Below are 15,266 nucleotides of genomic sequence, written 5' to 3'. Positions count from 1 at the left end.
CGCTGCAGGTACAAGAAATACCTAACGATTTTGTAAAATAATCTAGCCAAGGCAAATCCGGAAGGAGTTTGCCTTATGACGGAGATATCAACGTTCAAATGTCGTCAGATAATCAAATTAAGGTTATTCAATTCCAAACAAAGTTTATTTGTGGTTCAGGAAGAAAAAAATGTGGAATTACGGATTAACGTCATAATTCTTGAGACTGAGTAAAACAAAGCATCACGGGTTACAATTGAAGGCCAAAAACAGGGCGATTTCTAAATATAAGCAGTCAACAAGCAAAGTTTTGTATCAGTATTTGATTCTTTGTTGTCTAAACGAATCATAAACCCAAACTTAATAACAATAATGAAAGTTCTTGTAAGTAATGTTTATACATACGAAGCCCTCAGACAAGGATTAACCTTTTTGATATTAATAAGGCTATTTATCACTCCACAAAAATGTACTGATTTTATGGGTCTAAAAATTACCTCGAAGACATATTTTTTCTTTTCTCTTTCTTTTGTTTTCTCTTTTTGCAGAGACTCATTCTAATAATAAAAGAACGGAAATCTTTTTTTACAAAAAAGAATTTTTGAATGGGAATCGATCTCAGAATCGCAAAAAGTCATGATGAGTTTTTTCAAGGCAAAAAGGTGTCTTCTTCCAGATACAGATAAATGCTTTGTTTAATTTGTCCGTTTTGGAGGGGCGAGGGGGCTCATTTCTTGCTAAGGAAACTTTTGAAAACTTTTACAAGTTTTACCCCCGCTCATGTATATATATTTTAATTATATATATATATATATATATATATATATATATATATATATATATATATATATATATATATATATATATATATATATATATATATATATATATTCTTATGTAGAGCTAACTACTTCATTCATTTCCCAGTTTATAAGGGAACTTTGAGGTAAGTAAGAGGATCTATATGATAGATTAATATGAATGTGCAAAATACACATACAAATTCATGGATTCAGAAGACTGTTAAATCAGAGTTCAACTGTTCAGAATGCTGAACAGTTGGGCATGCTCAAAAGATACAAAAACTGTTTTTCATACCATGTGAAGTTTTTTCAAAGTACAATGTAGTTAACTCCAACTATTCTTTTAGATTTTCCTTGGTCTTTTCGCCATTGCATTCTGCGCACCAGCAGAAGAAAAACAGGAGGCTGCAGAAATTGAAGGAAGTGAATCCTTCCTTCCAAGTTATGGTTTTGGCTATGGCGCTGGACTAGGCTATGGCTATGGTGGACTCTATGGAGCCTATGGAGCTGGCATTTCCAGGAGCCTATACAGTCCATATTATGGTGGATACGGCTATGGTGCTGGTTTACGCTACTGGTGAACACCATCATTTTTGATTTTGTGTTTCTTTACTTTTTCAAATAAACAAGTCCACTTAGAAGTTTTATTTTTTATATGCACAGGTTACAAGTTCAACGCTCTCTTTTCATTTTTAAATCATTTTTCTTGTCTCTTTTCTACCGGATTCAATACAGAGATAGAGTTGTACTGTTTCAAATTTTATTTTTAAGTCCCTAAAATCTCATTGTGCTTAAATAAAAGTATCCAATATATAAACGAGTGCAAGATGAAAAGAAAATTTTGATATTTAGATTCTGGATACTCAACTCTAATTCTGGATTTACATTTAATTAGAAGTAGAAATCATCATTTAAAATCACAAATAATTACGAATTGTATCATCTGGATTCACAGCAAAAGTTGCGACGGTATATGAAAAGATTATGAAAAAAAAATCCCATACCAATTCCTTTGTTAGAGCAGTCGTTCTTAAAGAATTGGGATCAAAAAGTTAAACTTTCACGCAAATAAGAGAAAGTTAGAGCGAAGGTGGAAACCCCCTCGTATTCCGAAATATTCCATTGTCTTACAGCTACCAGAAATCAATATGAATTTTCTCTCGATTTTAGAAATTATACTATCAAATGGTGCCATATTCGTCCCCAAACGTATATAGATTCCATAGAAAATGAACGGCTTATCATACAAACAATATTCGTAAATGCAGTACTACTAACGGTTATACCATCAATGTTTTATTGCACACCAGCTGCTGGGGAAGCGTGGAGGATCAGTGGGCTATCTTTATGGGGGGATGGTGCAATAACCCCCAAACAGGAATTTTTAGGGCCAAATTTTCATTATCTTTCTTCTAGGAAGCAAATGAGTTAATATGATGATAGTTTTTAGACTTAGAGAGTTGAAAGAATTTCTAATCACTTTTAAATAGCGCCAGAAAATCCAGCTCCCCCTCTATGGAAAATTCCCTTCCCCCATGAAAAATTTCTTCATGAAAAATCCACCCACGTAACCATCCTCCTCCACCAGAAAAATCCTCCCTGGATACGTCTATATACTTCCCAATAACCAATACTATACAATGCAATGGGCAAAGTTCATAACTTGCAGCCCTTCCCCAGGGGACTGTGGGGGGTTAAGTCATCCTCAAAGGCATAGCTATTAGTTATTAGACTTTTCAACTATGCTGGAAAAAACGGCTATCTCGAAATTTTTATCATGTGACTTTGGGGGAAAATGAGCGTGGGAGGGGAATAGCTGCCCTCCAATATTTTTTGCCTCTAAAAAAGGGCACTAGAACTTTTGATTTCCGTTCAAATGAGCCCTTTTCCAAAACTCTACTATCACTGGTTCGATAAGATCACCCCTGGGAAAAAAAAAAAAAAAAAAACAAATAAACACGCATCCGTGATCTTTTTTCTGGCAAAAAAAAATGCAAAATTCCATTTGTGTACATAGGAGGTTGAAAACTTCACAGTAGGGTTTTCTGTTATGCTGAATCTGAGGGTATGATTTTCATTAAGATCACTTGATCTTTTGGGGGCGTTTCCCCCTTTTTCAAAAAATTGGCAAATTCTCTCAGGCTCGTAACTTTTGATGGGTGCCATTAAATTTGGTGACTTTTACGTATTTTGAATAAGCATCGAAATTCGACTCCTTTGATGTATCTTTTTTTTATATTAAGACTGTTTCTTAGAGTTTCAGTAACCATTAAGCCTCATCGCTCTTTACTTACAGTTCGTTACCACGAACTGTTTGAATTATTATTATAGTGAGGTGGAATTATTTTTAATTGATGTTGCAATATGGCTACGGAGACTCCTTAGAATAGCTGGAGTTAAGTGTAAGTACATGATAAGATCAAGCACATTGAGACCACATTTATATATCTATTTTTATTTCTATTTGTATATTCTCTATTTGTATAGCCTTATACCCCCAGCTGGAGACAGAAAACCAGGAGATCGGTACCCGCACTATGCAGATCATTGGTCAGTATGCAAAATGTTTTTTCGCATCTATTTACAAAGGATGTTCATTTATTAATTGTTTTATTTTTTTGTTAATGTAATAACCCCAGCTTATTTTTGTTAAAATGTTATGTGATATCCTTACCTGAACCAGAGTGAAGAGAGACAGGGGATGAATTCATCAGGAGCAGAATTTTGCCGATCATTCGTCCTCTTAAAATATAAACATCAATTTCCAAAAAATTATCGTTGAACTCTTTTAAAATCCTAAGGGATGACCTTTTTTCTGCTTGATTTTACTCTTCGACGCATTGTCATGCAAATGCCGCACCTCCCTCCTACGTTAGCTTCAGATCTTTACGATAAAGTTTTATAAGGCTTTACTGAAAGCATTTATGAATGCAGTAAACATAGTCAATGAGTAATTAAAAATGTTTGATTTACCGTTTGTCTTTTAAACATGGTGATGGAAAATTTTATTAATTAAAGGAATAGAATATTAATTAACTCTTTTATTTTTGATGCATTATAAAAAAACAAATGTTATGTTATTAAAATCGTCTTTGCTCGACCAATCATTTTTCAAACATTGGGGAAAAAAGTCATCCTTTAGTGCAAGGAGTGGAGAGATAGGAGCGGCAGCCCCACCCTTTCGACGTTGGGTGAATAGTCTCTGCTTTGTTGAATTAATCAAAACCTAGGTTCGATTTTCTGACTCCAAAACCAGGTTGGCTCAGCAACAAACTTAAGAATATCGCTTTTGATATAGGCTATAGGCTATTATTATTCGAAAAGAAAATAGAGATTGTCGTTTATTAAGAATTTTATATTCTATATTTATATTTTATAACTGAAAGTTATAAATGAATCAAACTATTATGAACCTTTTTTTCATTTCACTTAACTTAAAGAAACTTTTTCCCAAAGAGAAGCTTTTCAAAGAAAAGTAAAGAGTCTAATCAAAACCTAGGCCAAGAAGAAATAAAGTCGTATAACAGTTCAAACTTTAAACGACCAGAAAACAGTATGTACGCCCATTTGACATCCTAGATACTCCCAGTATTTTTTGATTCAGTTTAAAACCCGCTTTGGTATTTTTTTTTTTTTAAGTTTCAAAATAGCCGCTTTTGGAATATTGGCGATGAACTCTTATAACCAGGATTCATACAGGGTCTTTTGATTAAGTTCAACATTCCCTGAAATCTTTAGCCTAATAATCTAATTCGTTACTAGTACTATACACATACGCTATTTTGATAATCAGGATCCACGTGGTGTTATATGATTTTGGTTAAAATTTACCTCAGTATTACCAGGAAGTTTCAACTTAATACCCTTAGTCATTTCTAATATTTTTGTAGATACACCCTTTTGACAATCCTGTTGCACATAGTAATTTAGTTGAGTACCCCCTCACTATCCCCTGAAATTTCCAACTTCTACATATGAAAACAAAGAAAGGAAATAATAACAACAAAATCTAACCTTCTTAAGTGAACTCTACGAGAGGAAAAAAGACACTGAATCAAACAACAAAAACCAACTTGAAATCAATGAAAGAGAAGTTACCAATTAGATTGAATAAGTATCCTTTGCCTTGCAACAGATTTCGCCTGTCTACAATTTCGATTTTCATTAGATATGCGGACAAGTTGTCTTAAATTAGACTGGGCGAAAATATTCATAGAGTCTTTTAATATTAAATTGTTATAAATTGGCCTAAGGAAATATCTCTCGTGTCTTTATTTATAGCTAAATTTCTATTTATAGGTTTTTTTTTATCTCAATTGCCTCTTTAAAAGATTGCGGTAGGACATTTACGGTAGATATTAAAGTTGCCTCTTCAAAAAGAACTAAATGGTCAGGATTTTCGTATATATGCTGGGCCAGAGTTGAATCAAAGTTGTCATTTTATTTTCCAACCTCAGGGACTTATCTATTGAAATTTTGTGTTCATGCAATCGTTCCCCTAGTTGTTGATGGGTCCTGCCAATGTAAAATTTTCAACATGAACATGGGACTCTGTAGACACCACTACCTAGTATAGGGTCCGTTTTATCCTTTCCCGAGTTGAAAAAATGTTCAACTTTTTGTTTAGTTTTGAAAGAAACAGAGAGATTAGGTTTTTTTTAATTTTTTCCAAGTTTGTCGCTGAGTTTCGAGACGTATTGTAATGTAGTGAAAGTTTTTTTCTCAATAGCCAGTGTAACTGAATCAAGTTTATTTATATTATTATAATCAATTTTATTGCATCAATTATATGTTTATTTTTGAACATAAAAAAAAATATAAATAGAAATTAATAGTATTATACTATTAATATATAATAGGCTATAAACAGAGACACGCGAGATATTTCTTTAAGCCCAATTAATTAACAATTTAATATTAAAAGACTCTATGAATATTTTCGCCCAGTCTAATTTAAGACAACCTGTCCGCATATCTAATGAAAACCGAAATTGTAGACAGGCGAAATCTGTTGCAAGGCAAAGGATACTTATTCGATCTAATCGGTAACTTCTCTTTCATTAATTTCAAGTTGGTTTTTGTTGTTTGATTCAGTGTCTTTTCTCATCTCGTACAGTTCACTTAAGAAGGTTAGATTTTATTATTATTTCTTCCTTGCTTTTTTTTCTTTTTCTCTTTCTTATTTTTTTTTTTAGCACTGAAGACGTCTTGGCGGAGGTGCTTGTCGAAATATTTGCTTGTTTTTCATATTTTGCTACTGGCTGATAAAATCCTCGTTTTTCACCTATTTGATTTTTTCTCTTTTCATTCATTATTTCCTTTCTTTGTTTTCATATGTCATGCATAGTCAGTATGGTCTCAGAACGTAAATTAAACAAAAAACAAGTTTTTTTTTAAATGAAAGTAAGGAGCGACATTAAAACTTAAAACGAACAGAAATTACTCCGTATATAAAATAAAAAATAATTCTTTGCCTGGATGTCGGGATTGATTAATAATAGATTTTAGTATGTATTTTGCTGTGACGTTCTTGCGCTGGGGTGGCCTCCTTCATGATCTCCTACCTTGTATGTTTTTTTTTCTCTCGTATGTTTTTATGTCTTAGTTTTTTCTCTTTCCTTTAGAAATTATTAGTATGACGAGACGTTGTGTTTTTTTATGCATTTGTGCTGCCCCAGCCTTACGAGCTCTGCTCTCTGTTGGGGCATAATATTGTTTCTGTATATGAAAGGTGCTTTTCCTCCTTAACATCCCGCTTTTTACGCTAAAGTTCAACTCTTTCTCTTCATTCTACATTTTAAAAGAGTAAGAAACTTTAGCGTAAAGAGCGGGGCGTTGAGGAGGAAAAGCCCTTTTCACATACGGAGTAATTTCTTTTCGTTTTGAGTTTTAATGTCGCTCCTTACTTTCATTTTAAAAAATTTGTTTTTTTGTTTAATTTCTGGACGTTTTTGAATTAATGCATTTTTTGATCTTGGCTCTCCGCGCATAAATAATTAAAACGAAATTTGCATATTAATTTTTTTGGGCTAAATGGCTTTTTCATAGTTTTAATCGGAAGATCTTGAGAAAAAAGGAGCGAGAGAGGAGGCCTAGTTGCCCTCCAATTTTTTTTTTTTACTTAAAAAGGCAACTATAACTTTTAATTTTTTACGAGAGTTTTCATAAGTAAAAAATATACGTAACTTACGAATTAACTTACGTAGTGAACTTCTATATTCGTATGTTTTTATTGCGAATATGAGGGGGCTCACCTTCGTCGATACCTCGCTCTTTACACTAAAGCTTAAATTTTGTCCCAATTCCTTAAGAATGAACCCTGAATCACAGAGGCCGTAGAATAAATAGTTGAAATTACTAAAAATACTTTAGCGTAAAGAGCGAGGTATTACGAGGAGGGAAACCCCTCATAAGCGCAATAATTTCTGTTCGTTTTAAGTTTTAATGCTGCTCCTCACTTTCAGTAGAAAAGACTTTTCAGATTTATTTTTTAGATAATGCTAGAAAATCCTGCGCCCCCTCCATTGAAAGTCTCTTCCCCCATGAGAAGTTCCTCCATGGAAAGATCCTCCCACATGACCCCCCCCTCTACTCTCCCTCCCAAACCAAAAAAATCCCCCCTGAAAACGTCTGTACACTTCCCAGTAACCATTACTATATGTAAACACAGGTCAAAGTTTGTAACTTGCAGCCCCCCCCCCCCCACGGGGACTGCGGGGGAGTAAGTCGTCCCCAAAGACATAGTTATTAGGTTTTTCGACTATGGTGAATAAAATGGCTATCTCAGAATTTTGATCCGGTGACTTTGGGGAAACAATGAGCGTGGGAGGGGTTCTAGGTGCCCTCCAATTTTTTTGTTCACTTAAAAAGGGCAATAGAACTTTTAATTTTCTTTAGAATGAGCCCTTTTACGACATTCTAGGACCACTGAGTCGATACGATCACCCCTGGGGGAAAAAAACAAACAAAAAAACAAAAAAAAACAAATAAACACGCATCCGTGATTTGTTTTCTGGCAAAAAATGCGAAATTCCACATTTTTGTAGATAGGGGCTTGAAACTTCTACAATAGGGTTCTCTGATACGTGAACCTGATGGTGTGATTTTCGTTAAGATCGTATGACTTTTAGAGGGTATTTCCCACTATTTTCTAAAATGAGGCAAATTTTCTCAGGCTCGTAACTTTTGACGGGTAAGTTTAAGGTTGATGAAACTTATATATTTAAAATCAGCATTAAAATGTGATTCTTTTGATGTAACTATTTAATCAAAATTCCATTTTTTAGAGTTTTGTTACTATTGAGCCGGGTCGCTCTTTACTACAGTTCGTTACCACGAACTGCTTGATTTACGTCAACTTCTACACTTATCTGCTTCTGAAATATTATACATTTTTTTTTGTCATTTCAAAAATATATTCCTAAACAACTGTCAATTTGTATTACTTACAGTCCTTCCCCTACTGCCTCTGGGATAATTATAGGAAACACTAGAACTTTCAAATCAAATGAACCCCTCCAAGATTTCGTGGACCACTAATTCCATATGAAGTGACTTTGGGAAAAACAATATTAATAGATAGTTGCCAGAGGGATATCCAGAATTTTTTTTCTGGGAGTGTTTTACACAAGGTTTTTTTCGGGAGGTTACACAAAAAAATTCAAAAACGGATAAAATTTGTTTATATCCATTTTTGTTACGTTTTAACGAGTCTGACGAACATTCTGGGGGATTCAAATACCTCTACCCCCTCCCTCCTGGACACAGCCTTGGCCAGAGCGTTTCTTCTGATAGTCCAGGCTTGCATTTCAATGATATGCGAAAGGGTCACTACTATTTCACAAATCTCTCTCCACATATACCCTTCAATGCTTTAACACTAGGAGTGCCGACAGATCTGTAGTTAGATTGGGGTCTTTTCATTTTGAGAGGGTGCATTCAGATAAATTTAGGAGAGTGTCAGAAATGTTTTTAGGAATTCCCAAGATCGTCGTGAAACGTCTTTTGTAACCTTATTTTCGAAATATCCTGTATGTTGACTTCCCTCTATCCTGGCCCTGGTACATTCAAATCTGATAAAATGGACAATAGTCAAATTAAATATTAGCATTTCCAGAAGACATTTGTTTTAATTCAGATACTGAAACCACGAAAAAATCGAATAATGGATTATTGTCATAATTAACGAGATTTATTCAAACAAAGCATCACGGGTTACCATTCAAGGTCAAGAAGCAGGGCAATTTTAAATATAAGCATTCAAATAACAAATTTTATATCAGTGCATGATTCTGTGTTGTCTAAGCAAATTACAAACCCAAAACCATTGAAAATGATGAAAATACTTGTAAGTAATATTTATACGTACAAAGCCCTCAAAATCAACTCACTTTTTAGAAACTAAAACGGCTATATAATGATTTCGTGGATCTAATAGATACATTGATAGTTGTATATCCCTGCATCTCAATAAGTGATGTTAGGTTAATCCTAATGAAATACACCTAAGTATGAAAATATAATACTTTAGAAATAAATATGGGCTATATTTTTGCATATTAAGGGGTGTGGGGGGGAGCAAGGTACAGCGGGTCTGCATGCATAATGTGCTGGCTACAATTATTCTGATATTGTGAAGTAAAAATTTTTCCGACTTCACACTGTCCAAATACTTAACCTCCACCCCCAATGCGCAAATATATAGCCCAGATTATATATTTCCCATCTATTCTGTCAATTCGCTTTGTCTTTTCTTACGCTAAGTTGAAATAAACCAGCGAAAGAAACCAGTTTACAGTGCGTCAATGCATAAACAACTTGGGACACAGGGGGTATATTGTACAAGTACCGATACCTTTAACACATTTTTCTTTTTTGCGTTTTTTTTTAATATTGACTTATCTTCACAAGAAAAGAGCGTTTAAATAAATTGGTTTCAGTGGAATTGGATAACAGAATCGGGAAATTTCGTTAAGATTTTTTCAACAAAAAAAAAAAATACATCTTCTTCAAGACGGACAAACGCTGAACTGAATTAGTCTTTTTTCGGGAGGGAGGGGGATTGAATAATTGTCAAGGATCCTTATAAGAACTTTTCCATAAGTGTAACGTAGTGTTGAGGAGAGTGAGATGATGTTCATAATTGGATAATGTAAATACACGGACTATCGATACAACTTCAAAAAATTTCGATGAATATTAAATTAGGGCGTTATATGATGAAACAAACTCTAAATTTAGGGGTATATTCAAGAAGAAAAAAACCTGTTTGTCATACCCTGTGAATTTTTTTCAAAGCGACTTTCTTTTCAAAAGCACAACCTAGTTAACTCTACTCGTTCTTTCAGGTCGTCCTTGGTCTTTTCACCATTGCCTTCTGTGCACCAGCAGAAGAAAAACAAGAGACTGCAGACATTCAAGGAAGTGAATCATTCCTTCCGAGTTACGGTTTCGGCTATGGTGCCGGACTTGGTTACGGTTATGGCGGGCTCTATGGAGGTTATGGTGCGGGAATCTCCGGAGGCCTCTATCGTCCCTTTTATGGTGGACTCGGCTATGGTGCTGGTCTGCGTTACTGGTGAACATTAGACAGTATACATTTGTACTCTTCTACTTTTTGAAATAAAAATTTCTATGTGAAATGAACTTTCAATTAAACAATTTACAATTTAAAAGCTCCCTTGCTTTTTTTCACTACTGTTTTTCTTGTACAACGTTCGAGCTCCAAGCAGGAACAAGCTGCTGAAAATTTTTGTCCTTGTTAATTCAAGGAAGCAATTCAGGACCAGAAAAATGTGAATTCCCTACTATAACAGCTAACCTAACCTAAGAGACACACACAGCTTTATGTGCTCAAACAATATCTCTAAAACCAAAGCAGCAACTGGGCGATCATAGGACCGTTTTCAAAGGGAGATTTTCCCAGGTCTTTTTCCCATACTTTAGATTCAACAGGTTTTTTGGTAGAAGCATTATGTAACTAGACGATAGTCAGTTTTCAGAGAATGTGGTTTTACAATTCAAGAGATTTTCTATTTTTATTTGTTCCCGCAGAAATGGATCGAAACTGGATAAGTATTCCATAGCACCTATATAATTACCCGTATTTTTACACTAAAAACACACATTATTTTTACCACAAAACGCTAAAGAGTATGAAGAAATAAATCCGACCATTGCTTACCGTACATTTAAGCACTTCCCTACAACATTTTTTTCGTTTATAATTTGTTTTTTTCAGTTTAGTGTCAATGCGTCTGGTCATTTAAGATCTGTTATAAAAACTAGATAAAAATAAACAAGGTTTTAAACTGGAAGTAAGGAGCAGCACCAACACTAAAATGAGCAGTAATCATTCCGTATATGACGGGGACATCTCCTCCTCAATACTTCGCTCTTCATTCTAAAGTTTTTTTGAGTACTTTTAAAAATCTTCTTATTCCAATTAATCGGCCCCTGCGTTTCAGGAGTGGCTCTTAAAAAAACTGGGACAACAAATCAAATCTTAGCAAAACGAGCATGGCATTGAGGAAGAGGCAGTCCCCCTACATAGAAAACATTGCTTACCTAGGTAGTATTATTAGTAAAGACGCTTGGTGAAGTGCAGATATTAGAAGTAGAATAGCCACCCCCAAGAATGTTTTTTCACTGTAGAAAAAGTTTCGAAGAATAAAAAGATAATTCTGCGAACCAAGATTAGTATATTGGAATCCACAGTGATGACAGTGGTCAATTATGGTTCTTAAGTATGGGCAAACGAAGAAGGATTTGGTAGATATTTTCCAAAGAATGGTCTACTGATGGTTTTGGGTCAGGTCTGACTCACCGTATCTGTAACAGTAAGCTGTACGAAAAGTGTGGTTCAATCCCGTTTTCTAGAGCTATAATGAGAGAAAGGTTGAGACGGCTAGGACAAATTCTGCAGATAAAAAGATGACAGATTACCAAAGATCGTCCTTGTCCTCCAATCATCTAGGGCCAAATAAAAAACAGGTTGTCCCTTGAATGGTGTAGGATGGTGTCGCAAGGAAAGACTTAAAGAAAATAGGAACTGCTAGGGAGAATGTAAAGAAGGAGGCTTTGAGCAGAATAGAATGGAAGAAGAGCGTGCGCAGCTATGTTGGCCTCAGGCGGCTTGGTGCTGCAGTGAGTTTTTTGTACTAGTATTAGCAGTTGTGATTTCTTAATGCGCATCTTATTGCGAAAAATTCTCTTTGGATGTAATAATGGGGAAATTCGACAAAAGATTGGCTTTCTACTGTCCAGGAAGGCTAGAAAATCTCTGAATACTGCTTTGCCCATATCCGAAAGGCTTATTATGATCAAATTGAAAAAAATCACCTATCCATATAGTAATCCAAGTTATTGATCCATACTCCAGTAGAGACGAAAAGGAGTCCAAAACTTTCGATATCCAGCTTCAAAGTCTAGTTGATACTTACCCAGAAAAATATATGCTCTCTGTCATTGGTGACTTTACTGCCGTTGCCGACAAAGACCTATGAAGATGTGATGGGCATATTTGGGCTCAGGCAGCTAGACAAAAGAGAACAACGCCTAGTAGAATTCTGCCAAGACGGCAAATTACTCATCATGAACACATTCTTCGAGCACAGACCTCAACACAAGACTACTTGAAACTCCCCCGACGGAAGAACTCAAAATCTCATAGACTGCATCCTAGCGTCTAGAAGTTTGAAGTCATCTGTCACTAACACAGTCACGCTAGTTGGTGATAACTTTGACAGCAACCACTCCCTTGTTAGGTCTAATTTTAAAAAGAGGCTTAATATAGCTTCAAAGTTGTCCAAGAAACTCCCAAAATTTCGATTAGTTTGCCCGAATGCCAAAGCAATTCGAACAGTCTATATAGCCAGACTATCTGACACAATCATGGACCTCACTTAAAACTCCCCACTAACTCTGCGTAAGAGCGACATTGACAGCCTGGTGAATACTTCCAGCACGCAAACTACCCACAGTGTAGCTCTTTCCACGCTAGGTGTTCGTAAAGATAAGCAGAAGCCCTAAATCACAGAAGAGATCATTCAGCTTTATGATGAAAAGCGTAACGTCACCAAAGAGGATTACATAAAAAGCAGAGGCGAATGTAAGCAACTCAAAAAGCATGTAGAAAAACAAATAACCTGTGTTCACCAAACCTTTTTTAAAAGAAAAATGTAAGCAGTGCGAAATGGCTCTCAAGGAAGGTGACTCAAACTTCATAAACAAAAGAGAAAGGGAACTGGCCAAAGATAAGGACCTCAGGGCTTGCTCCCTTCTTGGCAAAAATGGTAACCAGATACAATCTGCAGATGTAATCTGATCTAGATGGAAAGAGCACTTTGATAATAAACTAAACTTGACCGTGTTTCCTGACTAAACTATACTATCAAGTTTTTCCCGTAATCGCTATGGACCCATGTCCACCCCACTTCTCATTTAGAAATAAAAGCACCCACCAGATATCTGAAGGCCAACAAAGCTGATGGCCCTGATGGATAATAGTAGAGACTTTCGAAAGTCAATTGAGAACCCCTCGTTTATCCTTATGATACAGTTAGCTAAAAAGTAGGTCATTTCTCTAAGCCATAGTGTTAAGCCACGATAGTCACTCTCCATAAGAAAGGCCTAAAAGCAGTCTGTGACAACTACCGACCTATCATTCCCACTAACCATGTCGCAAAAATATCGAGCAATGTGCTCAACAGTATTATATACAGTATATAACCTATGGAATATTCTTTTTTATTTTGGAATCCCAGCTAAGTTGGTCTTCCACTGAAGAAGACCTTACCAAAAGCATTGAAACATTGACAATGTTCTATAAGGTTGCTTGCTATTACTGAAGCTCTTGAATATCTTTTTAACTGCAGTTCGTTCAGTCACGGATATTCCATCAAGACCCCTTGTAGAAGAGGTGATGATAAACCTGATGATGGCGATGATATCAGCCATCTAAAGTTAGTATGAGTTTAGTATCTGAACTAAAAGGAACTAGCTTATGAACCCAATCTAATTACTTTTTTTATTGTATTGTGTTAGATTGCGCAATTAACTTGCAGACTTAATTGTGAGGGATTACTCACTTCATACAAAGTAAGTTATTATTTATCATAGTGTATAATTGAATATATTGGTGTTTTTGCTGATTAAAAACTGTGATTAAGACTGATTAACAGTTTGTGAATCTGCAGTGTCTTGTCGGAATAAATGACAGGAAAATAGCCCCTAAGGCTACCACCCGAGAAGAATACTCCCACTGAAACCCTTAGCCAGTCGCCATTCCAACCTACCTATAAAACTCTCCCTAGAATCCCCCCCAACTACGTGATCCAAAACAGTTAGCCACTTCTGTCTCAATCAAGAAAACCAATGTCCAACCCTTTTCAAAAGATCGAATAATGCAAATTAGGAAAGCTATCTTTCTGATCACCAAGGTAAATTTTGAACTTGTTTTCAAGCAAGAAGAGTCAATTGATATTTACTTTACGTCTTCTTAGGCGGCAGATAATGTCCTGTCAAAATCCAAAGAAATAATTCTTGATGGCTTAAAAATTTTAGCCACAAAAAAAGATGTGGAAAAGTTACACAAGTATGTGCTGTATGGTGTTGATACCAGTGTAAAAGTGGAGGAAATACAAACTGAACTAATAGATTCTTCAGGCCTTCTCATCAATCCTTCAACTGCTATAAGGCTAAGTTTAAACAAAGAAGGTTTTCTTCACCTTAGCTGTTCAATCCTCATTTCCTGCAAAGTTGAGCTAAGTGGAGAAATATTCTTGTACGGTATGTCCCATTTTTACAAGATTTATAAGCCCAAGCCCCTACAATGCTCCACTTTTCTCGCCCACGGCCACAGCAAAAGACACTGCAAACAGTCCCATCTGTCTTGCCTTAAGTGTGGGAAAACAGGCCACGCAATTAGTGAAAGCCGTGAGTCAGACCCTTTTTGCAGAAATTGTAACCGTAAGGGACACACAGCCCTCCAAAAACAATCTTGCCCAACTCACCAAAAGCGAGTTGTAATCCTTAGAACATCTGATAAAATGAACCTACCCTACTCAATTGTAGCTGCAAGAATCCCTTGGCAACCCATACCCCATCGGCCCAGTAGAAGCCAAGCAACAGTTGCTGTAGAAGATGCAAAGACAGAATCATTTCCAAAAGAGGCAAAACATGTTCATACTCAAGGTTCTAGTCAGTCCCCCCATCCCTTACCTAAGTATACTTCAACATCCTGCCCTCCAAAAGATTCATCTAAAAGTAGCCAAGAATGGCAAAGGCTTGCAACTTATCTCACAGTCAGTCACTTAATTGAGGTTAGTAATGAAGCTGAGGAAACCAAAAATATTCTCAAGAAGAAAGCTATCACTAAACTCCTAGGTCATGACATATTAGAAACAGCTATGGCTGAATTATCTTCCATGAAAAAGGACATAGATTCCACATCAAAGCTAGTTAAGCCTGTAGACTCAACTGCAT

General features: G+C 35.7%; 3 protein-coding genes across 4 annotated transcripts in view; 2 read left to right on the top strand and 1 right to left on the bottom strand.

Moving 5' to 3' along the window:
- Nucleotides 1-15,266, bottom strand: part of LOC136037032 (ras-related and estrogen-regulated growth inhibitor-like protein) — a 234,150-nt gene that overhangs the window by 174,590 nt on the left and 44,294 nt on the right. The gene's annotated exons all lie outside the window — the stretch shown is intronic.
- Nucleotides 255-1,423, top strand: LOC136037026 (shematrin-like protein 2). The gene is made up of 2 exons (XM_065719441.1): nucleotides 255-363; nucleotides 1,130-1,423. The coding sequence occupies exons 1-2, from the start codon at nucleotides 352-354 to the stop codon at nucleotides 1,361-1,363; spliced, it is 246 nt and encodes an 81-aa protein (XP_065575513.1). The 5' UTR covers nucleotides 255-351; the 3' UTR covers nucleotides 1,364-1,423.
- On the top strand, nucleotides 9,064-10,423 carry LOC136037025 (keratin-associated protein 19-2-like). The gene is made up of 2 exons (XM_065719440.1): nucleotides 9,064-9,129; nucleotides 10,130-10,423. Exons 1-2 carry the CDS (start codon nucleotides 9,115-9,117, stop codon nucleotides 10,361-10,363), a joined length of 249 nt encoding a protein of 82 aa, XP_065575512.1. The 5' UTR covers nucleotides 9,064-9,114; the 3' UTR covers nucleotides 10,364-10,423.

Source organism: Artemia franciscana, chromosome 16, assembly GCF_032884065.1.
Source record: "Artemia franciscana chromosome 16, ASM3288406v1, whole genome shotgun sequence".
In the NCBI taxonomy this organism is placed as follows: domain Eukaryota; kingdom Metazoa; phylum Arthropoda; class Branchiopoda; order Anostraca; family Artemiidae; genus Artemia; species Artemia franciscana.
Note: the sequence above shows the minus strand (reverse complement) of the source record. Positions and strands in the feature narration are given on the sequence as shown.